The sequence below is a fragment of the Nycticebus coucang genome, chromosome 14 (genome assembly GCF_027406575.1).
Source record: "Nycticebus coucang isolate mNycCou1 chromosome 14, mNycCou1.pri, whole genome shotgun sequence".
Taxonomy (NCBI): Eukaryota; Metazoa; Chordata; class Mammalia; order Primates; family Lorisidae; genus Nycticebus; species Nycticebus coucang.
The window spans coordinates 42867398-42893537 of NC_069793.1; the positions used below are offsets into that span (position 1 = coordinate 42867398).

Below are 26140 nucleotides of genomic sequence, written 5' to 3' on the forward strand. Positions count from 1 at the left end.
AACTCTAATACGATAATGCTAAAGACAAATGATAAATGACATAAACCCTCATGGGCAAAGTATAGAGGAGAGGGGACAAGGGCAACATAATTTTAGAATCTAGAAAAAAGAAATTGGAGAAAAGAGAATGGAGAGAATGGAGAAAGCCCAGAAGCAACTTGATTTACTCTATGGAATCCAGCAACAGACATCTCTGCAACTAAGGCGGGGATAGTGAGACTAAAAGAGGATAACTAATTGGAAATTATATTAAGAAGCAGTTAGATCCTCAGAGCTGCCGCCTGCCCCTGGCGTGGCTCCTGTCTTTCTCTGTCCAGCAGACATTAGAGGTTTATTCTCACTAAAGGCTATGACAAAAATTGTAACACAGATGAGAAGAGAAACAGGAGTAGTAAGCACATACTGAATGTTGCAACCCTTTTTTTTTTGTCCTCCCTATTTGGTTCTCAGAGAGCTGACAATGAAGTTCAATTCCTTCAGGAATTTAATTAATTCCTCCAGGAACTGGAAGAAGCCTCCTTGCAGGATCCAAATTCTTCAAAAGTTATTATTGACATCAACATCCCACATAGGTAAACTGAGTTTTTGAATAACTCCTGTCTCCGACAAAGGTTTAATAACCAGAATCCACAGTGAACGTATTAGCAAGAAAAGAACAAGTGATCCCATCTCAGGTTGGGCAAGGGACTTGAAGAGAAACTTCTCTGAAGAAGACAGGTGCACAGCCTACAGACACATGAAAATATGCTCATCATCGTTAACCATCAGAGAAATGCAAATCAAAACTACTTTGAGATATCATCTAACTCCAGTATGATTAGCCCACATCACAAATCCCCCAAACTAGAGATGTTGGCGCAGATGTGGAGAAAAGGGAACACTTCTGCACTGCTGGTGGGAATGCAAACTAATACGGTCCTTTCGGAAAGATGTTTGGAGAATACTTAGAGATCTAAAACTAGATCTGCCATTCGATCCTATAATTCCTCTACTAGGTATATATCCAGAAGGCCAAAAATTGCACTATAACAAAGATATTTGTACCAGAATGTTTATTGCAGCCCAATTCATAATTGCTAAGTCATGGAAAAAACCCAAGTGCCCATCGACTCATGAATGGATTAATAAATTGTGGTATTTGTACACCATGGAATATTATGCAGCCTTAAAGAAAGATGGAGACTTTACCTCCTTCATGTTTACATGGATGGAGCTGGAAAATATTCTTCTTAGCAAGGTATCCAAAGAATGGAAGAAAAAGTACCTAATGTATTCAGCCCTAATATGAAACTAATTTATAGCTTTCATACGAAGGCTACAACCCAATCTCAGTACAAGAATATGGGGAAGGGGGCAAAGGAGGGGAAGGGAGGAGAAGGTAGGGTGAAAGGAGAGTGATTGGTGGGTCCACACCTAGGGTGCATCTTGGAAGGGTGCAGGTGAAGTTTACTAAGTGAAGAGTATAAGGGTTTGAACACAATAATTAAGAAAATGCCATGAAGGCTATGTTAACCAGTTCAGTGAAAATATTTCAGACTTTATATGGAACCAGCACATTGTACCTCATGATTGCATTATTGTACACAGATATGATTTAAAAAAAAAAAAATGTTTCACTCCTAAAAGTAAACTGATAGCAAAGGACTACTGGATATCTGAGAAAATGCAAAGACACAAAATTTTAAAAAATTAAAAACCTGGCAGAAAAAAATAAAAAAAAATAGCTGAGAGAAAAGACTCTATTTTATACCAAAAAATATCAAAAAATAATCTTTGCTATATTCTTCAGAAACATTGGAAAGATATTACTTACAGGAACTGTAAACAATTTCAAAAAGAACATCTAGAAAACAATAATAAAACAGGATAGCAAGTAAATAACTCAGTAAATTTGGAAGATAACCTTGATGACATGTCTCTACCACCACCTCCCAAAAAAGAACAAAAATAAAATAAAGACAAGAGAAAGATGAAAAATAAGATAGACGTAATGTAACAATTAGAAAACCAATTTAAAAGGTTTGAAACACAAATAATAGGAGTTTCAGAGATAAAAACAAAGAAAATATAAATAGTTAAAAAGTAATTTTTTTTTTTTTTTTTTCTTTTAAAAAGTAATTTTTTAATCACCTAAATGAAAGTGAAAGCAGGAATTTCTGAATTGAAAAGTTCTTCAAAGTGCCCAGCCTACTGATTTAATAGGTTCACAAAATTACATTATCATTAAATTGTATAGCACTGAGGATGAAAAACAAGGCCACAATTTTTCAGAGAGAGAAATGTAGATTTCATATATATGATTAAGAAGAGAATAGCACTATACTTCTAAAAAGCTGTATAGAACTAGAAAATGTGACAGTAAAGTTAATCCTACATTATTCTAAAGAAAAATGCTTTATAATCTAGACTGCTGTACTCACGCAAATTATCAACCAAGAACAAAGGAAGAATAAAAACATGTTCATTTATGCAGCATTTGAGCAATTTACTTATCTTCCCTGTGCTCTTTCTCAAGAAGCTAATTAAATGTCTGTTCCATAAGAATGAAGGCATAATAAAACAAAAAAGTAATACAAAGGATTCAGAAACCAGAGATGTAACAACTAAAAAGTATTGAAAAGATATCAGAAGAACACAGCTGTGGGGTAGACCCACAGAGCTTTCGGCGTGGAGTGGCGTAGGTCAGAAGGTGCTGGAAAATTTTACTTCTTAAAGTTATAAATTAGAAAATCCATTTGGATGTATTGGAAGGACATTATTATTTGAGGACAATCTGAGGTAATCACTAAATCCAAGAAAAACAAACATTTGTGTAATAAAGGAGAAGTAATGATAGCTAAGTTCATAGCTCACCTATAAATATCATTTACAGAGACATAGTAAGGTAAACACTGAATATTGATCAACTAATATTTTAAAAGAGAGAAATGGGAAATGTTTGGGTATGTAAATTTATATTTATGTGTGTGTGGGTGCATTATAGGTGTGAAGTTGAAAAAAAGCTAAATCTTCATCTTCCATGGTGGAAACTCAATATATAATTCCTAAAACTGAAAAGAAAATAGTAATATAAATATATCATTATTGTAGATAAAGGAAAGAAAATGCCTTTGAAGAAGAGAAACAGAGAACAAAGGCAAGGAATTGCTGTTTGTCACGACTAGCCATAAGAATTATTTTATTTTTTATATTATGTGCTTAAAAAAAACAAACAAACAGGTAGTTCAGTCAGTAGAATGGCAAAAGACTTACATAGGTACTTTACAAAACAGTAAACCCAAATCGTTAATAAGCTTAGAATATATGTTCAACTGTATTAGCCATCAAATAAGTGCAAATTAATGCCATGATATAATACCATACAGTTAGTATGGCTAAAATTAAAAAGACCAACCATAAGTAAATACCAACAGATTTACAATGCAATTGGAATTCTCCTTTATTGCTAAGGGGAATATTGATAGGTACAAGCACTTGCGAAACTGTTGGTAGTATCTATTAAAACTCAAACTAAGCTTATCCAGAAACTCCATTTCTAGGTAGACAGATATGTACAAATACATAATACGGTCACCCATATACATGTACAAAAAATATCTATTGTAGCAAAATAACCCAAACTGGACGCAACCTAACGTCCTATTGTGGAGTAGATAAATACATTTTGTCTACTCACAAAATAAAATGCTCTTTCACAGTGAAAAATACAAACCCAAACTGAAAGCAACAGCATGAACAAATCCCACAAATGGAATGTTGAGCAAATGGAATCAAACGCAAAGGAGGCCATGTGGTTTGATTGCATTTGTATGATATTCAAAAAACAGGCACATCTGGTCTACAGTGTCATAAGTCAGGATGCTTATGATATCCTGGCTCCACTTGGGGAGGGGGTAGTCCTGGAAGAACATGAGAAGGGAGGCTTGGAGATACAGATCGTGTTCTATATTTTAATCTTGATGCTGTTTTCAAACATGTTTTCACTTCGTAGAAATTCATTGAGTTGCACACTTAAGTCTTTCTGGCTTCTGTATGTAAATATTTCAACACAATTTTGCTAACTTTTTGTGAGTTTTCTAGACTTCCTGCTTTTCCATCTTTCTGCACACTTAGGATTATTTCAAGGCTTGAGAGCCAAGTGACTGGTCTTTCCACATACCTGGAGACCACACATCTGGAAAAATATCAGGCTTGCTGCTCAGTGCTTGACATCATTTTACGTAAAGAGAGTGCCATGATAATGTTCTCACAATAAATTAAGATGTACTTAAAAGCTCAGCTCAGAGTTCTTCAGAATGGCCTACTTCAGAATGGCCTACTCCACAACGGCACTGCCGGGCAATTTAAGAACCAGAGAATTACCGTATCTGGCCAGGCTTCTCTGGATCTGGGTTGTGCTATATAGGCCAGGGATTGTCTGTTGTTTAGAAGATGCCATGAAAATCCCATAGGTTCTCATTTATATTTCCTATAATTAATACCTTGGAGTGGGAAAAATGGAAATAGCAGGAAAAGGATGGAAAAAAAAATAGTTCAGATATATACTGTCATTTTTGTTGGAAAACACAATGGGCTAATTATCACTATAACCATTTAACAAGTCTTTGAAGGGCTTTTTGAGGGAAGAAAAAGAAATGAAACATGTTGGCTCTGCTATAGGGGAGAGCCAACATGTTTGGGTGGTAGAAGAAACAGAAGAGAAAATAAACAAACAGGCAATTCAATGTGATATTACTTTTAAGAAAGTAAGACTAAGTCAACATGGAGGGCATTGGAGAGGTCCTACTCTTAACGAAGGAGCCTGAAAAATATTACTGATAGAAATTTACATCAAGATCTATGTGGGAGGATGGGGGAAGATGAGGACTAGATACTATGGGAGAAGGAAGGAGGTGCAGAAAGAGAAGCTGAAGGTTCCAGACATAGCAAATGGGCAGAGGCCAGAAGCAAGGAGATTGGTTTTTTGTTTGTTTGTTTGTTTGTTTTGTTTTGTTTTTGAAAATCTGACAGCATTCAGTACAGGATAAGCATTGAGCATAAGTTGGAATGGGGAAGCTGCTCAGAGAGAGTCATCAATACTGAAAGGAGGTTGGAGCTTATACCAAAAGCACTGGAAACTAAAGTTTTTCAGCATGGAAATAATTTGATTGTATTATGTTGTATAAGGATTATGCTAGCTACCATGAAGAACATTTTTCATGAGGGAAGAGTCCAACTGGGACTCTGGAGACTTGTTTTCTGATATTATTTCAAGCAAAAATAAACAGTAGTTGTGGTTTAGAGTAGGCAGTAGGATGGAGGAAAAATAGTTGCATTGTGGTGATGGATTGAAGGGAAAAGTGAGGGAGAAGAAGAAATGAAGGAGAACTCTGTGACTCTAACTACATATGATCCAAAAATGTCAGGGATGAGGTGTGTGATTGACAACAATAATTTCTCATTCTCCCCAAGATGTGTCACATTATTGTGGCTTTTGGAGACTCCCTCTTACCATTGGCTGCGGTGCAAAACCAAACTTCACAGAACAAATGCCTTTATTAAAGGGATTCATTCTGTAAAATTTGGATTCAGTCAGAAGGACATACTCAAGGATCCAGAAGGTCACATGTGGCCTTGAGGTCATGGCTTCGCCACCCCTTCCTGCCTTGATGGAGTTCATAGAACCAAACCAGGAAGTGGTAAGAGGTTGGAGAGTGAGGAAGCCGCTTAAGAACAGTAACACAGGGACAGGGAGCAGGAGACATGTTCGTTAGTGGACGAGGCCTGTCTGAGGAGGTAACACATGAGCAGAAACCTTTAGGACATGAGTGAGCCGACCAGGAAAATACCTGGGAGAAGACTGTTCCTCACAAACCAAACAGTAAAGAAAACATAACTAATATGTTCTAGGAAAACCAAGAAGACAATTATGGCAGGAAAAAGAGGATAAAAAGTGAGAGACAGCACACTGAATGGTAACGACAGGGATGTAATAAGGAAGTAGGCCAGAGCATGAAGAGCTTTATAGGTCCTTGAAATGATTTTGGCTTTCACTGAGTGAAAATGGGGAGCTATGGAAAATTTACAGCAGAGGAATGCAGGATCTAGATTATGTTTTAACTATGTTTCCTGGGCCGCCATGTTGAAAAGAGACTATAGGCTGACAGCAGCATCTCAGCCTGTAATCCTATTACTCTAGGAGGCCGAGGTGGGTGCATCTGTTAAGTGCAGGAGTTTGAGATCAGCCTGAACAAAAGTGAGACTCCATCTCTACTAAAAATAGAAAAAAATAGCTGGGCGTGGTAGTCCCTGCTACCTGGTAGGTAGGCTAAGACAAGAGGGTCTCTGGAACCCAGGAGTTTGAGGTTTCAGTAAGCTACAATGATGCCATGACACTCTGACATTCTACCCAGGGCAACAACAACAACAACACAAAAAACACTACAAGTGCATAACAGTGGAAAGGAGAAGATGATTTAGGAGGGTTTTACCATAATCTAGATTAGAGATAATGATGATGTCATACACAAGGGTGGCAATGGTGAATATCACATGAAGTTTGGATTTCAAAGGATTAGGATGGGCAGTGCAAAAGAAAGAAGAAATCAAGGATGATTTTAAGATCTCAGCCCAGAGTGAAAGGATAGATTTTACCATCAACTGTCACAGTGAAAGACGGTCAAGAGAAGCAATCTGAGAGACTATTCTGAATTATTGGGGACCCTTATTAACAATCTGTTCTATTATTTTACATTAATATCATACATTGATGATCAATATATAAATCTCTATGTGTGTTATACACAGAGAGACCATTCCAAATAAAATCTCAAAGAGTTGAAAAAATAAGGTGCTTTTCCGAGACTAGAAATAGGTTAGAATGGGCTGGAGTTAAAAGTTATGTTAAGGAGAATTAGGAGATAAAGCTGGAGAGACAGGCAGACATCTAATCATGGAAGTTGTTATATATTATGCTATGGAATTGGACTTTATCTTTTAAGCAGTGAACTGACACTGAAGGGTTTTTCTTAGCAAGATATTCTTTAATAAAATAATCTTCTAGGATCTCCCCTCATGAACTCAATCTATTTGGCTAAAATTGCTGCCACCCACAGATAACTTCAAGGTCTCTTGTTAAACTGGAAAATGCTTTAAAATTGCATTAGCCCACCAAGGCAGAAACTATTTAGTCTTTTCAACCACTTCCATAGTAAAGGCATAGATCTTCCTATTGGATTCATCATATTTTGGACCTAAGTGAACATTTTCAGGCAACTACCTTTTCCAATCAGTGAATACTGCTGGGTGAGAGTGATGTAAATCATTAAGAGTTATATTCCTTTTAGGTCAGACTATTGCCTTCAATTAGCCTTTTTCCACATGATCTATAATGTAGTACATCTTCTTAGCTATAAAGATTTATGGCTTGTGAGTAGGAAAAGTTTATAATTTCTGGGCTCTAGTTGATCATAGTTTTACAGAAAGCTGGATTTCCTTTATATTTAGCCTTTGGGCTTCAAGTTATAATGGTGTTTGCATTTCCAAGAGCATAGATCAAAAACAAGTGTATGACCCTAACTCTTGACTTTCCTAGGTCAGTAGTACAGGCCTGCCTGGTGGGAAGAAAGAGTTGCTTCTAAATAGTCAGGAATTACTTTCTGCATTACTAACTAGACAAGGATCCCTAATCGCTTTCATTTGTTTGAGGGAGAATGACATTTTATTAAAAATATTGGCTCCATTCTCTTATGGAAAAAATCTAAGCATTCTATGGAAAGGTAGAATAACAAAGCTACTGGAAATACACAAAAAATTCTGTACAGTTCTTATTAATGGTATCCTTTGCTCCATCCTTAAGATGAAATATCTTAAAATATTTAAAAGACCCCTTAGATGTGTTTTAAATAAGATTTGAACTGGAGTTTTTACAACTTGTGATCTATAAAATGAGAAGACCAGACTATGAAACTTAGGGATCTTGTCTATACTCATTCAATTATTCATTTATCAAATATTTAATTTAATTCAATATCACAGAACATGGAAATTAGATTTTTTTCCATGTCAGAGTTTGGTAGATAATAATATAAGAGTTGTTAAGGACTCCCACACACCAAAGCTGGATACTAAAATACCTTTACAACACTAGTAAATGTCTGATGTGCCAGCATTAACCATTAACCATCATCCACATGCTTGGACAATTACTCCCATTTTTGCATGAAAAAGCTGCAGTTTCCCTTAGTTATATGGCTAAGTGGTGGAATCTGGGAAAAGAATCCAGGTTTCCTGATGCCAAATGAAGAAATGGAATGTTTGTTTTTCTTGACTGAATTTTGGGAATCAACAAAGAACTAAGGAAATATTTGCAGAAGCATCAATGGGGTAGCCTTTTGAATAAGATTTCTGATCTTCCTATGTACAAAGTCACCTATGTTATCAATAATACAGTGAGAACTTGATATTAAATCTTTAATTTCAACTCCAAGACACTAGAGAAAACATACCCAAAAAACATTTTCCAAGTATCATACCTACATTAAACATGCTACTATCTCAGAATGAATTAACTCATTCTTTCCCCAGAGCAAAACTCTTATATAAATTAGTACGTGTTAGCTTGATAAGATACAACATAAAATGTCTATGAAACAGAGAGAATAGGAGCAGAAACAATAATCTGAATAAAAGCATCTTCCATATAAATGGCATAGGGAGAGGTCATAAGGGCTGATAGAGGGTTCAGAGAGACTTCAGAGGCAGATGAACCTGAGCATGGCTTTATTATTTACCTGCTGAGTATCCTCGGGAAAGTAGCCTATTATTTCTGAGTCTCACTTTTATCTCCTGGTTAACTGAGGATAAAATTAGAAACAGCTATAATTTGCAGATGCCTACCGTGTGCCAGGCACTCTACCACTCTGACATAAATAGACTATATCATTTAATCTCATGATAATATTAGGAGGAAGGTAACATCGATATCCTCTTTTTAGTGGCAAATTGAAGCCTAGAAACATTAAGCATATCTGGTCCAGTGTCATAAGTCCTGGTAAACAGTGGCACCTCAACTTAAACAAAGCTAATATGACTTCACAGATTGTGCTGTTAATCCTGATTTAGATACAATAAACATTTTATATATTTGAATATATAAAACAACACATATCATCAAATAAAATACTATGGCTCATTACTCTCAGGAGAACATCATCTACTTGGCCTCCCATATAATCTGTTAGCCTTAATGACATCTGGGCACAGATAAAGTGCTCAAGAGGCAGCAGATTATAATGCAAAGGATATAAAATGTGGATTTAGTCATGTAGGGGTTAGAATCCCAGCTCCACTATTGACTGGCTGCAGGACACTTAGACGTGCTCTCATCTGTGTCCAAAAGGATGAAACTAGTCACCCCACAAAAAATAACAAATGCAAAAGTTTGGCACTCACAATAGATGTTTAGTAGCTTAATACAAGTTTTGCTACACAGAGGCAGATCTAGTATTGAAACAGAGGTCTCTGCTTTGCAATCCAACACTCTTGTCAGAGGCAGGCTGCATCTTTACTTTCTAGTTCAAACTCCATTTGTGAACAAAAGGCACTGATCTCTACCAGCTAGTTGAAATGAACTGAAAACTTGTTCTCTGTCTGGAGCTGAGAATAAAAATGTCTTGAGGTGTTCCCTAAAACCTGGCAAAATGATTATCCTACGAGAATCAAGGATAGGCTCATAAAATAACTCCAACTGGCTCTGAGAACTGAGTGGCAAGTCCATTTTGTATCTGAGGGAAAGTGTGTTGAATCTTTAGCCCAATTTCTCTATTGCAGCTCAAGGAAAAAGGTTGAGTGGGTTGAAGTGAAGAGAGGAAAGGGGTACTAAGCAATCACAAGATGTCTCAGCTGCTTTAAATGTGAATGACCTCAGTGTGGGTTTAAATTCCTCTTATCTTCCAGTTCAAGGCCTCTTTTCTGTCATTCTTAATTTCTGGAAATATTCAGTGCAGAAAATTCTTCAATCAAACTCACATTCATATCTACCTTAATGGAATTTTAAAAGAACATCTGCATGCATCCTTTTATAGGTGGGTTTACCTGGATGGATAGCTCAGAGAAACCCTAAATCCTCCTATTTCCTTTCTAAAAAATGATACCGCAAAAGCCCTGCTTCATCTTTTCTGGTCATCTGCGCAACAAAAATGGCAACATTAAGAGTAGAAGTTGTTGGGCGGCGCCTGTGGCTCAGTCGGTAGGGCGCCAGCCCCATATACTGAGGGTGGCGGGTTCAAACCAGGCCCTGGCCAAACTGCAACCAAAAAATAGCCGGGCGTTGTGGTGGGTGCCTGTAGTCCCAGCTACTCGGGAGGCTGAGGCAAGAGAATCCCTTAAGCCCAGGAGTTGGAGATTGCTGTGAGCTGTGTGAGGCCACGGCACTCTACCGAGGGCCATAAAGTGAGACTCTGTCTCTACAAAAAAAAAAAAAAAAAAAAAAAAGAGTAGAAGTTGTCATTGACTGAGCACAGACCACGTGCTGGACAACCCAAGAAAGCTCAATTTGACAAAGGTTTAATAACTCTCCTATCTGTTATAAGTTTGAGTAGCTACTTTTGCATTAATTTTGCTCCCAGATGACCTCCCCAGAATTCTGTGATAATTGGAGAGGAAACAGAAGAAATATTTTCTTCTCTGTTAGGAGAATGTTTAACAAACATTTGAAAAAATGCTTATCACCTCTGATCATCAGAGAAATGCAAATCAAAATACCCTGAGATATTACCTAATCCCAGAGAGAATGACCCACATCGCAAACTCTCAAAGCTGCAGATGCTGGTGTGGATGTGGAGAGAAGGGAATACTTTTACACTGCTGGTGGGACTGCAAACTAGTACAACCTTTTGGAAGAAAGTATGGGGAATCCTCAAAGAACCCAAATTAGATCTCCCATTTGATCCTGCAATCCCATTACTGGGCATCTACCCAGGTGAAAAAAAAAATCATTTATCATAAAGACATTTGCACTAGTAGGGATTTTTTTTTAAGTATTATTTAATTTTGAATGTTCTCACTACAACGAAAATGGCAAGTGTTCAAGGTGGTAGATATGGAGACATTGTGATTTTTACAACTCAGGGTGGGGGTGTTAATAGCATTTAGTGGATAAAGTCCAGCAAAGCTACTAAATATCCTATACTATACAAAGTAGCCCTCTACAACAAAAAATTATCTTCTCGAAAATGTCAATAGTGTCAAGGTTAAGAAATTCTCATCAAGACTTAACGCTGTATTTAATACTTAATCTATGTTTGTCGCTGTGTGCAAATTTCTGAGTAGAAATACCATTTGGGAAACTCAGTCTCACTTGTTAGTAGATGATGCTCTGCTGCCCTGTGATTGGTACATGTGTCTGAATACACTGCAGCTCCTTGATTTAACATGGGAACAGTCTCTAGGAGGACTTTATGCTGTTTCATTTTGTTTTGTGGTTGGCTACACTCTGTCAAGGTGGCACCCTACCCCATTAACTCTTAGCAAAGATGAAAACAGAGCTTTTACCAGCAGCCGTTTTCTATCTCAAGAATAGCAAAACTGTTTCTTTTACTGATGGTTCACCCATGTCCTTCTTTGTACATTTCCACGTGAACCATAAAACCCAATCAAAGCTAAGCTCACAGAAAAGGAACACTCCAAGGGGAAGAAACAAACTAAGGTGACATATTGTCCAAAAACCAAAGGAGGCAAAATGTTTGTTCAGCTTGAGTGGAGTTATAAAAAGTTGGACTTTTACTAAAATCTCATCAATGGAAAGTAAATACAGAGCTGTTCATCTCTGTGTTCCAGACCAAACACGAGCGGGACTGTTAACATTATCATATCCCAGGTAGGCATTTGCTTTACAAATGATTTCAATGATTGAACTAAGTATACCTGAATTTTGAAAAGCTGAATATCGTAAGCAATGAATAAAACCAGTAACAAGGAGGGCCAAGGGAATATGTTTAAGACTAAGCATAAGTACATTCTCTAGAGCTCAAATGGGACTATTTAGTTAGTCCTGAAATAAAAACAAATCAAATAAGAGATTTAGTATAATCATGCCACAAGACATTCACACCGCATTTGCATTTTTCCTTTGGCACTTCGGGGGTCTCAAGGCATCTCACACCACTATTCAATGGCAAACAGACTGACTTAATGTTTATTGCTAATCATCACATGGCAAAATAATTCAGAGATATGGCACAGATTTTCAGGGTTTACCCTACAGTTAATCTAGATCGCTCACACACAATTAACCTAAAAAATGTCTGCTTTATTCTTTCCACAAAAAATATCACCAGATTGGAATAGGGACTAGTATTAAGTGAAATGACTTTTGCAGTAAAATAAGAGAAAACTTATTTTATTTTACTGCATTTTTTTCCTTGTGATGATTGTGTAAGAGCGCAAGGATGTGACATTCTGCATCTTAACTTTAATATTCCCCTAGGAACGAACCCGGGGCCTGCGTCACTCTGTTTTACTTTCACCCCTGGACCTGATTTGTTCCTTTTCTGCATTTTTCCTCCTCCACATTATGGACCACAGGGTCAGCACTGATTCATTTACCCACTTATTGAGCAAAGAAAAAGTCAAAGGACAAATCAACAAGGCATTAGCAACCATAATCAATTTTTCCTGGGCTGCCACTGACCACAGACCCTGGTTTAAGGGAATGTGTTTCCCCAATTATTTATAATTTAAAAAGAAAAAAAAAAAAAGAGGATGATGGTTATCTACCACAGTAGATGCTGTGGTAAAATATCCTGCATTTCTTGGTAAAAATGCAGATTTGTGAGCCCACCCCCTGATATTCTAATTCACCGATTCTGGAGAGGAATCTGTATTTTAACAAAAGTCCATGTATTATCCTTGAAAAACACAGGCAAGGTTTGGCAGTACAGCCTCTGCAGTACACAGCTTGGATTTTATTCTCAGTTCTAGTAATTACAAAAGATATCCAACACTTACCTTGGATAAGCTTTTGTTTGCTATCTATAAAACGGGAGTAATTATATTAATAATATCTGTCTCCTTTGTTTTGTTCTTAATATTAAAATGCTCCTTGGGAAAGCCTGACACATAATTAGTACATAATAAGTGACATATAATTAGTAACAGTTTCCACCATCGTTGACATTATTGTCATCAACATTCTATTTCCATTAATAATTCTTGTATATTTATTTTAGGGAAATAAGGCAGTACTAGAGGAAAAATAAGAATCCTTTGGATTTTTTTTTTTTTTCATTTCAGACAATCTACTAAAAATGAAATGTACTGCCATAAGGGACGCGTGCTAAGTTATCATTAACTTTTTTTTGTTTCTGGGAAGAATTACCTGTCTTTTTTTTGCAGTTTTTGGCCAGGGCTGGGTTTGAACCCACCACCTCTGGCATATGGGGCCGGTGCCATACTCCTTTGAGCCACAGGCGCCACCCAATTACCTGTCTTTTTAAAGGATAAACCAATCAATGATTATTTAACAGGTGATATGATTTGTTGATAAGATCACAAAATAGGTAAACAATGAAAAAATATTGTTTATTGTTTCTCTTGTTGAATATATAGTTAGCTTTTGACATGTTTTTAAAAGGATTAAGTCACCTTATAAATAGGCAGTACAATGTAATATATTACTCAGGGTAGGATATCATCAATGAGCTCATTTCAAAAACTATTTTCTAGATTCAGAAGCTTTTAAACATGTAGGAAAGAACTCAAGACCTTTGCTTATATCTTTAGTATCAGATGACGATACCCACCCCCTCACCTAATAATAGGAATCATGACGACATCCTGTGTCTGTTTTGCTATGCTGTGATCAGAGAAGCAGCAAGGGTGTGAAATTCCAGACTTGGAAAAACACAGCAGAGTGATTTTAGCCTAATAGAACAGATGGGAAAATAGCAATATGCACTTTTACATGGTATAAACCTCTTGCTTGAAATAACACATACATTGGCACTGAACATTAAGTCACACCTGTACACAGACAGGAGGACTTCTCTAATCAATAAGAAAGCTAGATAGTTCCAGGTGTAAACAAAACGTTTATTGCAAATAGAAAGGTGCACATAATGGAATCTTACTTATACTAATTGGTTCATATTAACAGGTCTATGAATGATAATGCTCCTAATAAAACAATAATGGAATAAAATCCCAAGCACACCGATAAACCTGCTGCTGGAGTTATTTAATGTGCTGTTTTTGCAAGAAGCATGTGCTGCTCGTTTGGATTCCATTGATGCAGCAGAGCATTATAATTCCAGTAGCTGTGTGTGATGCTACCAATAGATGATAAGTGGGGCAGGTTAGTTCACTGTGCTTTATCTCTAATTAGCACTAAAAACACGCTCTGCAAACTATAGCAGAGAAAAGACTTGCTAAACTAGACGCTTTGGAGTGAAGGCAAATGAAGCTCTATTTTCAGAGGAGAAAGCCTATTGTGTAGTTATTGAACAGTACCCACTTCGGGAGAGTCACATCCACCATCAAAACACCATGGATCCCGTCAATCTGTAATACCATATTTCTGCACAAAGAGCTCCCATTCCTTCCACTGATCCCTCTTCCTAACTCCCCAAAGCAGGTTAGATTACCTTTCTCGCAGCGGCTTCCTGTGAATCCCGCCGGACAGATGCATTTGTTCGGAGCCACACAGGTTCCACCATATCTGCAGCCCTCTTCACAGAATGCTGTCACCAAAGAGGAAGGATTTCTCTTAGATAAAATGCAATAAACACATGGTAAACAGCATGAGCATTTCTTTTGTTGAATAGGAAATAGAAGTCTATGCTGATATATTTTTATGTTTCCATACACAAAAATAAACAAATGTAAGAATACCAAATTCGCTGGTTTATATGAAATCAATTGAAGTAATAAATGTTAAGTGTCTAGCAGATGGCTGGCATGTGCCAAATGGTAGCAAGCATTAGGAGTCATTGTTACTATTATTACTGGTATTGATATATTTAAATTCAAACAGGATAAACTGAATAACTAGAAAATGTAGGGTCAGAGTAAAGGCCAAGGGATTTCTTTTTAATGCTCACATTATGTAATCTACTCTTTTTCTGTAAACATATTTGTTTATTTTTATTCATTTGTTTTTTATTGTTTGGGATTCATTGAGGGTATAGAGAATTAGATTATACTTATTGTAGCTGTTAGGTAAAGTCCCTCTTGTAATTGTGTCCCATCCCCAAGAGTTGTACCATGCACCATGAACCCTCCATTTCTTCCCATCCCTCAGGTCCTTACCCTGCCCCCTGTATTAGCTCATCTACTGCCTTCATATTAGAATTGAGTACACTGGATTCTTGCTTCTCCATTCTTGTGAAGCTTTACTAAAAAGAATGTGTTTCACTTCCATCCAGGTTAATACAAAAGATGTCAAGTCTCCACCTTTTTAATGACTGAATAGTATTCTATGGTGTACATATACCACAGCTTGTTAATCCATTCCCAGGTTGGGGGGCATTTAGGTTGTTTCCAAGTTTTGGTGATTGTAAATTGAACTGTGAAAAATGGAAAAAAAATCCATATAACTAAGGCTATTCTTAATAATAAAAACAAAGTTGGAGGCATCACTCTACTAGACTTCAGGCTATATTACAAGTCCACAGCAATCAAACAGCATGGTATTGGCTCAAAAATAGAGGCATAGACTTATGGAACAGAATAGAAAACCAAGAGATGAAACCAGTCTCTACTTGCATCTGACTTTTGATAAATCAGTAAACATTTTCAATGACAATAAAAATATTCTACATTTAAAAAAAAGTTTTAGTAATTGATATAATTTTTGCTAACATAACAAATTTGACTAATCTCTTACTTTTGAACATACAAGCTATTTCCAATACCTTGGTAATAAAAAACATGCCTTGTTTTTATAACCTTAAATTATTCCTTCACGGATATAGCATCAGTGTGGAAATGCTGGTTCAGTGGGGACAGACTTTCTTGAGTTTTTTGATAAGCTTTACACAGTGATCTTAAGTCTTCCTAGACCAGGTCTGTTCCCCATACTACACACTGGCACAACTTAGAAGAACATAGCGCCATGTGCCTTTTCATTTTAGTATTAAATACAACTGTAAATTTCCATGTAATTAATTGCCATCTCCTGCCCTATCCATTAGACTGTAAGACCCTTAGAATAAGCAAAATAATTGTTTTTACCACCATTGTATCCTGGCCTCCGTATATTATCACATAGTAGATACTCGAAAAAATATTTGTTAAATGAATTAATATATATTTTTCAGATCGTTCTGAAAGTAAACTCTTGCTCTAATAATTCTGAAGCATTTCTATCCAGAATAATTTATTACCAAACCTAGATAACTAATAATTTGCTAGATAACTAATAATTTAGTGTTGCTAAACCTGAAAAATTTCTGATTAATGAAGTAGATTGCCACTGTTAACCCTGAATTTATTTTATTCCCATGAAAGCTAGGTAAGCAAATGTTTTTTTTTTTTTTTTTTGTAGAGACAGAGTCTCACTTTATGGCCCTCGGGTAGAGTGCCGTGGCGTCACACAGCTCACAGCAACCTCCAACTCCTGGGCTTCAGCGATTCTCTTGCCTCAGCCTCCCGAGTAGCTGGGACTATAGGCGCCCACCACAACGCCCGGCTATTTTTTTTGGTGCAGTTTGGCCGGGGCTGGGTTTGAACCCGCCACCCTCGGCATATGGGGCCGGCGCCCTACTCACTGAGCCACAGGCGCCGCCCCGGTAAGCAAATGTTTTAACTTTTAATTGTAGTTAGAAAATGCTACCCTGGAAAACTGTCATGCCTGTATTTTGCCATCATCACATAATTAACATAAATCTAACATTAAAAAGCCACAAATTGTGTTTAGATGGTTTAACGCTAGTCCAAGTACGTGAAAATTTCTTACAATACTGCAATTTTCCACGTTATTTAATATTCCTTGGATGATTTAACATTCTTTAGCTTGAGCAATTAATTTGAGTTCCTTTGCCTCTGCCAGAGGACAGCATGTACTTTGGAATTCAAATACCATTTCCTATTTCTATCATCTTAGTACACTTAGCCTATTCAAAAAAATATTTAGACATTGCCTTGGGATGTTCATCACAAAAACCAAGATATATAAAATATATGGATACAAATGCATGCAAATCTCCTGTCCCAAAAATCACACTTTGTGGGCTCTGATAACATACATTTCAAAGAACATATTTAAAGTTAAGCTCTGCAATGATGTCAATAACAGAACAGTAAAGTGTTTCTGCAAGCTAAAAATAACTTTCAAGTGCCACCGCAAGAAGACAGGGGCTTGAAAACAGAAAGTTTCTTTAGTGCACAGTTGAAACAAGACTTCATCTAAATTCTGCAGACCTGGTTAGGAGACTTGGTGCTGTTTTATATTAGATGTGCTTACTCAATCCTTAAGTAAAAATAACACAGCAGAAGGTTTTATGAAGAGAATAAAAGATGTTTTTAATGTCCTAAGAATGTACAGATGTCATAATAAATAGGGTACTACGACGATGAAATGAGTTAACGTTTGTAAAGAACTTAAAATACTGTTCAGTACATAGTGTTACATGTGTCCTGTTAAATAAAATTAATTCATGCTGATATCATTATGAGGCATGGACCAGGAACAAATTGTCTGACACCCAGACAATACAAATATCCTACAGGGTATTCAGTTTCACCTAAGATTGGGCTTACAGCATCCCTTTTTATTTATAATTAATTTAGTTCCTAATACGGGTGGTATTAGCCCTTATCACGAATGTATCTGATAGGTACTATTATTTCCATTACAAAAATGATGAAACTGAGGTTCAGAAATAAAGTGCCCTATCTAAGCCTGCATAGTAAGTGGCAGAGACAAGAGTTAGGTAAAATATATCTCTTTCTGGGAGGCATCTGTGGCTCAGTGGGCAGGGTGCCAGCCCCATATACCGAGGTGGTGGGTTCAAATCTGGCCCCGGCCAAATTGCAAAAAAAAAGAAAAAAAAAATAGCCAGGTGTTGTGGTGGGCACCTGTAGTCCCAGCTACTCGGGAGGCTGAGGCAAGGGAATTGCATAAGCCCAGGAGTTGGAAGTTGCTGTGAGCTGTAACGCCATAGCACTCTACCAAAGGCAATAAAGTGAGACTGTCTCTACAAAAAAAAAGAAAGAAAGAAAAACCTCTTTCTTATATGTTACAGTGCAGGCTTATCTCCAATCAGGCAATCACAAGGGCAGGTTCATTTATTTATTTTTGAACAATTTCATGAGGGCTAAGGGAATCGACTAAAAATTAAAAGAAAAAAATATGGCCAAATTACACATGTTGCATTAACAAACGAACCAGGTACAAGTTCACACACCTGCGATCAAATTTCTATTTTTGTGTGAAACTAGTCGCATTCCTCCTAATCTAAGCATGCATTATTATTATGCATAGATAATTTTAAATATACTTTACATTTCATCTGAAATAACAAAGAACTTCATTGCCTATTTAAACCCTAGATAATGTAATAAAGTAATTGCAAAAAAATAAAAAGCAAAGAAAGGACATGTCATCCAAAATGTAAACTACTTTAGGAAAATTAAAATCACTTAAGCTTTTCCTTAAATATCTCATAAAATATCAAAATACATTGGTATATCTCATTCTAAAGACTGTGAATGTATTGTTTATGTCAGATAGGTTCTTCTTGAACTTAGAACTTCCAAGAAAAGAAGTCATAGGCAGAAGATTTATAATGTGTACAGTATTAGTTGACACCAGAACCAAAATAAGCAGCTGGGTCATCTCTATATTCTCTTTCTAGTTTGTAGAGAGATGGACTGTTAGAAATGAAATGATCTAAATTCTTGCTTTGTTTTTATTAGCTATGTTATCGACAGCAAATCATTCTTGTACCTCAGTTTTCTCAAGAGTGAAACAGTAACAATAATAATAACACCCATGCTGTGAAGGTTAAATTCAACCACCATCATAAACCACCCAACACAAAGCATGACAATGGTATACGCTCAAGAACTGGACATTTTTGTCGTTATCACCAGGACTCTGCTCACCAGATAACAACCCCATTATGATGAACCCAGTTTCCCTTCGAGATTCTGAGGATGCAGCAGTAATAAAGTAAAGATCCCTTTCCTATGCAGCTTGTTCTTTAGTGCAGACTCATTGTCACTCCTTGTTTGACATAAAGACTTCCATAATATCATGAGATTTGCAACAGAACTTGGAAGCACAGCCCCTTTGCAAACTCAGAGAAACTCAGGCACCACAGGTATGTGACATAATATGCTGCTCTGTTGTCAACCACAATCCAGATTCTGAAGCATGGCACAAATAGATTGTAGATGTACAATAACAATAAGAAACCTGAAGCTGTCATTATAGCGCCATTTTTTATTAACTTACTGTCCTGGAGGAGATGTTGGATTGGATCAACTCCAAAGTGATATGATTCTATTATTGAAAGGACTGTTTTCATGTGCCAGAAAATAAAATCACACAACTAAGAGTTGAGGAAGATTTAATCTACTGAAAGAGTAGTTGTTACATTAAAAAATTCTCAGCATGTGAAATAAAATTTGGACATTAAGGGGAACAAAACAAGAAGGTGGGTTTGCAGATGCCAGGTCTGTGGACACCCAGTATCATCAATATGCGCTCAATTTGAAAAGAAAAAAAAAAAAAAAAGCTTTACACTAGTGAAAAGGAATAGCCCTTCACAGTCTTCTCATGATCCTCTTAAAGTTAACTGGCACATATTTAGTTCCTGGGGACTCCCTGAAACCCCGACAAAATAAGCAAACATACAAATTTCAGTACCATCTGTTGGAAGGAAACCTTTCCTCCCTCCTCCTTTCCTTGAGGAAGCATTTTCCTTCAGCTCATTTCTGACTTCTCTCTGCCAACTTTGTTCATTCCACTCTAGGGAGAGAGGGGTTTATTTTATTGGTAAATTTGAGAAAGATAAATACCAGAATGATGCTTGTCAGGGCGGAGGAGCAGAAGGATGGGCTGGGAAGCAGCACAGGACTAGACGGAGACAAGTGTTGCATTTCTGGCTTTATTTAGCAGTAGTATGTTACCAGATGTGAATAACATTGTTAAACATAGTATCAACTTATTGAAATAAATAAAATCTGTCCACCAGGGATGATAGTTACAAGGTATCATGAAGCAAGGACTATAATTAATTTGATTATGTGCACCTAAATTCCAAAGGGGGAGGAAAACACTAAAATCTGGGTATGCTCCGCAAAGCATTGTGTCCACCCTGCTTCTTTAGACTATGTGGCCATTATCTTACTTCCTCAATGCTCTCCTCTCTGAGATACAGTGGATAAACTGGTCTTTCTCTATGTTCCTTATTAGCAAGCCAGCTGGGTTACAAACTTAAACTCATATTCTCCAGCCCAACTCTGCCAATGACTAAGGTAGCATCATTACCTCCACATTTGATTTTTTGCTTTTATTCCTCGCCTTGTTTAGAGTATGATATTTATCTAATGCCCTCTCAAATATGTCACAAGCTGGGAGAAGAGACAGTGTGCTACTATCTCTTGGCGGGAAGAAACCAGAAATATCGCTAACCTCCTATGATGCACAGGAAAGTCCCATCCAGCAAAAAATTACCTGGCTCAAAATGGAAATGGTGCTGAGGGTTAGAGACTCTGCTCCAACTTTACACAATTAAGTTCATTAAGTGTTTACGGGAGCAAAAGTCTGTTATTTTCATCCCTTTTTTGCAATGCCCTCTCTCAAATTCCCCCACAAAAGTTTAAAATACAGAGAAAAGATAAGAGTAAAAACCAATCAGAGGGCTAGTTTAACATATCGTACAAAATAGCAAGATGTCTGCAATTCTTTTTTTTTTGAGACAGTCTCACTATGTCGCCCTCAATAGAGTGCTGTAGTGTCACAGCTCACAGCAACCTCAAACTCATGGGCATAAGCGATTCCCTTGTCTTAGACTCCCAAGTAGCTGGGACTACAGGTGCCCACCACAATGCCTGGCTATTTTTTTGTTGCAGTTGTCATTGTTGTTTAGCTGACCCAGGCTGTGTTCAAACCCACCAGCCTGGGTGTATGTGGCCAGCACCCTACCCACTGAGTTCTGGGCACCACCAAGATGTCTGTAATTCTTATTTTTCATATCATCATTCTGGTCTCCAGCACACAGTATGTGGCATAATTTACTATTTAATTATTTATTTCAAAAATCTCCTTCAACACCATCACTTCCTACATGTTTTTATTAGCAGTTCCTATAGCCTTGACCACTCTCCTCTTCAACAGTCATGATAAAAACAACAACAGCAATACTAATAGGAAATTCTGCTTCTTCAAAACTTGTTAAATGCCAGGCTCTATAGTAAGTGCCTTCTAGTCAGAATTCCATTCCATCCTCACCTGTGCACAGTAGTCATATTTTACTCATTGGTAGCTGAGAAAGCTGGCTTGGACAAGTAAGTTTTGGGGTTTTGAGCTCAGAGTCTTCATCACATCACCACCTGTCCCCACTCTGGGCTCTGCTACCCACCATATGCAGTAATGAGCTGGTTGCTAAGAAGTCTACAAATAGTCATGAAAATTGTCCCCATCCCGAAGCAGCTCAAGGTTGAGTAGCAGAGAATGACCCATATAAAAACAAGCCTAATAAAATGTGATAAATGCTCCTGCCCACAGTGCAAACAAAGTGACAGAGGACACAGACTGGGGCAAAGCTTTACCACGGTGCCAGAATGAATGGGATTTTTGCCAGGTAGAGAAGGGCAGGACAAGGGACGAGGTTTTGTCCTGAGGAAAGTGACTGAATAAAATGAATAGGTGTTTATAACTTATACCAAGATGCGAAGCTGAATATTAAAAGAGAGTGTGGCAAGCTATTCAGGGAAGAAGGGGCATTTTAGGATCTGTGAATTATCCCCTTCACCTTCCCATCTCCCCCTACCTCTAAAATCTATTAGTTACATTAAGGCATGATAAATTACTGCCTGAACATCTGCATACAGACTTTTCTATTCTTCTGTCTGCTATTTCAGTTAGTTGGTTTAAGAGTGTGTGTGATCCACTTGTTCTACTATAATAAGACAGGAAGAAACAAGCTTTTCATCAGAGACCCTCATAGATACATAAAAACAATCAGAAACATAAACTTTACTCTTAGCATGTAGAATGCACTCTGATATTTTCTTTTCTGTTCTATCATTTATAAAATGCAGCTATAATCCAATTACTTGTTTTTAGAAACTACTAAATCTGGAGTTTAACAATCACTTGCTCCATGCATTCTTGGTGATCACCTGTCTCCTTCTAGTCCACCCATAGTATGTTGTGATAGGATGGGAGGTTGGCGTCACTTTTAGGTTAGTCGTGAAATCAATTGTTCATCTTTGCTTTAGAAAGATTGACATGATAAGAAAATGTCTACAAGTGCTATTCCATAGATATAGTTGCAACAGAGATAATATGAACATCAAAGTTGACAACATTTTCTATGCAGGGCTTTACCAAAAAGAAAAATATATATATATATCATCCCCGCTACAAAAGATGATCTAAATGGTTGAGTGATAGATTGAGGGAGGAGATAACGCATTCTTTTACATTTTAATTGGATAAGTATAGATGCTTCTTTAGCCAGACTGTGAGCCTCTTAGTGATCAGGGTCATGTTTTTTATAACTTTGCATTCCTCCACATGACCTTGAACTAGAGCAATAGTAAACTCATATTTATTGATGACAGGAAATTTATTATATTAGATAAAATAAAACAAAAATGTTAAGGCGTCTTGGGTATAAACTAACTATATCATAAAATTTGAGATAAACGTATAATGAAGTCAGATCAATCCAGCTTAAAAACATCTATCAAGCATCTACTATGTGCTGGACATTATATTCTCTAATAATATATGATCTCTACTCTCCACGATCTCCAATGTTCTCTCTGAGGGCAAAGTCTCCTTCCCCAGGAGATAGCTGGCAATGTCTACAGACATTTTTAGTTGTCACAGCTAAGTGTCACAGCTGGTGGGTCCAGATCAGGAATGCTGCTAACAATCCTATAGGAAAGCCCCACAACAAAGAATCATTGAGACTAAAATGTATCTACGGTATCAAAGTAGAATAAAGGCAGACGGTCCATTGTTTTACTCATTCAGTGATAATAAATAGCACCCCATCTGTACCAGGGTTTATACTAAGAACCAGGGCTCCAGTAAAAGCAGACAGATAAAAATATTTCATCCTGTGAGATTGTTTTCTAGTGGGAAAGATACAGAATAAATCAAATAAATGTGTGACACAAGATGTTAGATGATGGCAGGTGATAAGAAGAGAGATATAGCAGAGCAGGTGTGGGGGGTCTGTGTTGATGGAGAAGGCCGCAGTGACACAGAAGGGTCATCGGTGAGAAGGGAACATTTGAGTAAAGGCCTACGGGAGAGAAAGAATGACCCGTATAACTACTGAGCAAGAGAATGTTTCAGGCAAAGGTTGCACAGCAAGTGCAAAAGCTCTGAGGAGTGAAGCGGGCAGAGTCCGCAGTGCCCCAGAGATGCCAGCAGCACAGCCCGGGCAAGGTCCACCAGAGTTCAGAGAAGGAGGAAATGGTGCTGCCAGAAAGTCAAGAATGGCTTCATCAGACTGACGCTGAATTTATAAACAAAAGTTTTTTTGAGTTTCAAATCTCTGGAAGATGCAAATAGAAGAATCATATATAAAAGACAGACCAGTTCAAAGGGAAACCACCAAGTACTTGAAAGTAAGAAATAGTCGACATTAATCGTGTGATCAAACATGGACGCTTGCCCCAGACGACCAGATACCTGGGTCCTCCATCCATACGGCCTTTGGCTTAGAAAGAACCTGGTTCTGAAAACAGTCTACCTTCTAGTCTTGGTTCCACCCTTTATTGGCCTAGTCATTTTTGCCAAATGGCTTAATTTCCATGGGCGTCACATTCCTTATTTGTATAACCAGATCAATAACAGAACCTGTTTTACTGGTACTGCTGGAATGAAATGAGACAGTGCAAGCAAAGCACTTGGCCTAGTCCCTGCCCGTAGCACATGCTAACAAGGTTAGTTGTTCTTAAATCCATCACTCCCTCTTTCCCTACACAGGTGATTTTCAACTGGTGTGCCATGACAGGACCTTAGGTATGCCACAAAAAATGTTTAAGGATCAGTAATTAAGTCATTTTCAAAAAAGTTCAAAGCACAGTAAGTATATTCCTTTTTATTTTTGATCATCATAATTTAAGTGCTGTGCAGAAGCTCACCCATAGGTTCCAGTGTGCCGTGAGACACAGAGGTGGAGAAGCACTGCTCTAGACTGGTTAACACAATGCAGCATTTTCTTTTCAAATATCAAAACTTTTTGCGAACCGCCTCTCACTAACTAGTTCACAAATCAATGCCAGGGTTTAAGAGCTTGTTGAGTACTGAAATCAATAGCAAAGAAAATGATGAGGAATTAAGACAAAAGTCTAAAAAGAAAAATAGGGGAAAAAAAGGTGGTATTCGCGTTTCAAAAAGAAAAATTCAGGAAATTAATTCAGGCTTCTCTGCAAAACAAAGGCAACACGGTATTATATTTCTGCAATAAAAATTCTGAAATCAATTCAGAATTTGATGTTCAGCATTCACAGGAGCACCAAGAAATGGGAGCCCAAAAATGCTGTGAAAAGCAGTTGAGAAAGCCCTAGGTGATAAGGTCAGAAGGTTTCCTATTACACTGCCACATCCAAGTTGACTGTGACCCTTAGAGGTCATAGTCTAGACACTTTTAAAGTAATAAATTCCAGCAAATTCTCCCAGGTAAAAGCATTCTGCAACTTTATATAACCACATGGAATTAAATGTGAAATCTTGAATGAAATATGAATCCATGCTTCAGTGATAGTAGCTGGGTAATTTGGGTGGACCAGAGTCTCAAGAAGGTTTTCCCCTTTCCCACCTTGACCATGAAACCTGAACACCTCCTCAGACTGGAAAAAACATGAGTGCCTTTGTTTAAAAAGCACTTCACAATAATATAAAAAGAGTATCTGTAATAGCTTCTTCATTCTGGAGATGAGGAAGTTAGAGGACTGAAGTTAGATGGCTTGTCCAAGGGAAAATTAATTACGAGGATAAGACTAAGAATTCCAGGCTCTGGGATTTTCTGGTCATGCCCAGGATTCAGCACCTGGTATCAGGTGACTGAGAAGAAATGCCAGCTTCACTGAATGGGAGAAAACTTGTTTGAGGTTTACAATTGGGACAGGAAGGAGAGAATGGAAGTAAGGAAAGAGGGAAAGAAGAGAGGTAAAAAAAAAAAAAAAATAGAGAAACAAAAAAGCCATCATATCCTGTGCTTTAGTTGCCATGCCCTGCACCCCGGCCATCACATCCCGCAGAAAACACTGTTCTCATTCCCACCCTCACTCCAGGTACCCAACACTCACAGAGATCGAGGCTGTCCGATGATGGAGCCTAGACAAACAGCTTAGGAACAAACCTCAGGTCTGTGATTTGCTACCTATATGAGGTAGAACGCATCTAGAAACTTCTGTAAGCCTTATCTTCCTCATGACAAAATGGAAAGTAAAAACAGCATTTTCTCTTTCTGGCTACCATCAGGAATAATTAACTGCAGGTTGAGTGTTTAGCTACAGATAACTAAGATATTAATTAGTATTGACATAGTATTAGTTAGACAGTTAGTTAATAGTATTAGTTAATAGTATTAGTTAGACACATTCACGTGGGGAAATCTATCTGGGTAAAAAATACACTAATATGGGAAAATAAAAGTAAATACCATCACATGTACCATCTTACAAGGGTACATGTGAAACTTAACTAAATGTAGAATATAAACGTCTTAACACAATAACTAAGAAAATGCCAGGAAGGCTATGTTAACCAGTTTGATGAGAATATTTCAAATTGTATATAAAACCAGCACATTGTACCCCATGATTGCATTAATGTACATAGCTATGATTTAATAAAAAAAAATATTAAAAAAGTAAATAAAATCCTAACATACAGGGGATCAGGTGGTTATTTGTTGAAAATACAGTGTTTCAATTTCATGTTTGAAGGTTCCAACCATGAATTCAG

General features: G+C 37.3%; 1 protein-coding gene across 3 annotated transcripts in view; it reads right to left on the bottom strand.

The window, feature by feature from the left end:
- The window catches only part of NELL1 (neural EGFL like 1), a 950583-nt gene that overhangs the window by 180093 nt on the left and 744350 nt on the right, over positions 1–26140 (bottom strand). For all 3 annotated transcript variants that reach the window (XM_053561806.1, XM_053561805.1, XM_053561807.1), the window contains one exon: positions 14622–14717. In XM_053561806.1, coding sequence (XP_053417781.1) covers positions 14622–14717 — 96 coding nt within the window. The remainder of the gene's footprint in view (positions 1–14621; positions 14718–26140) is intronic.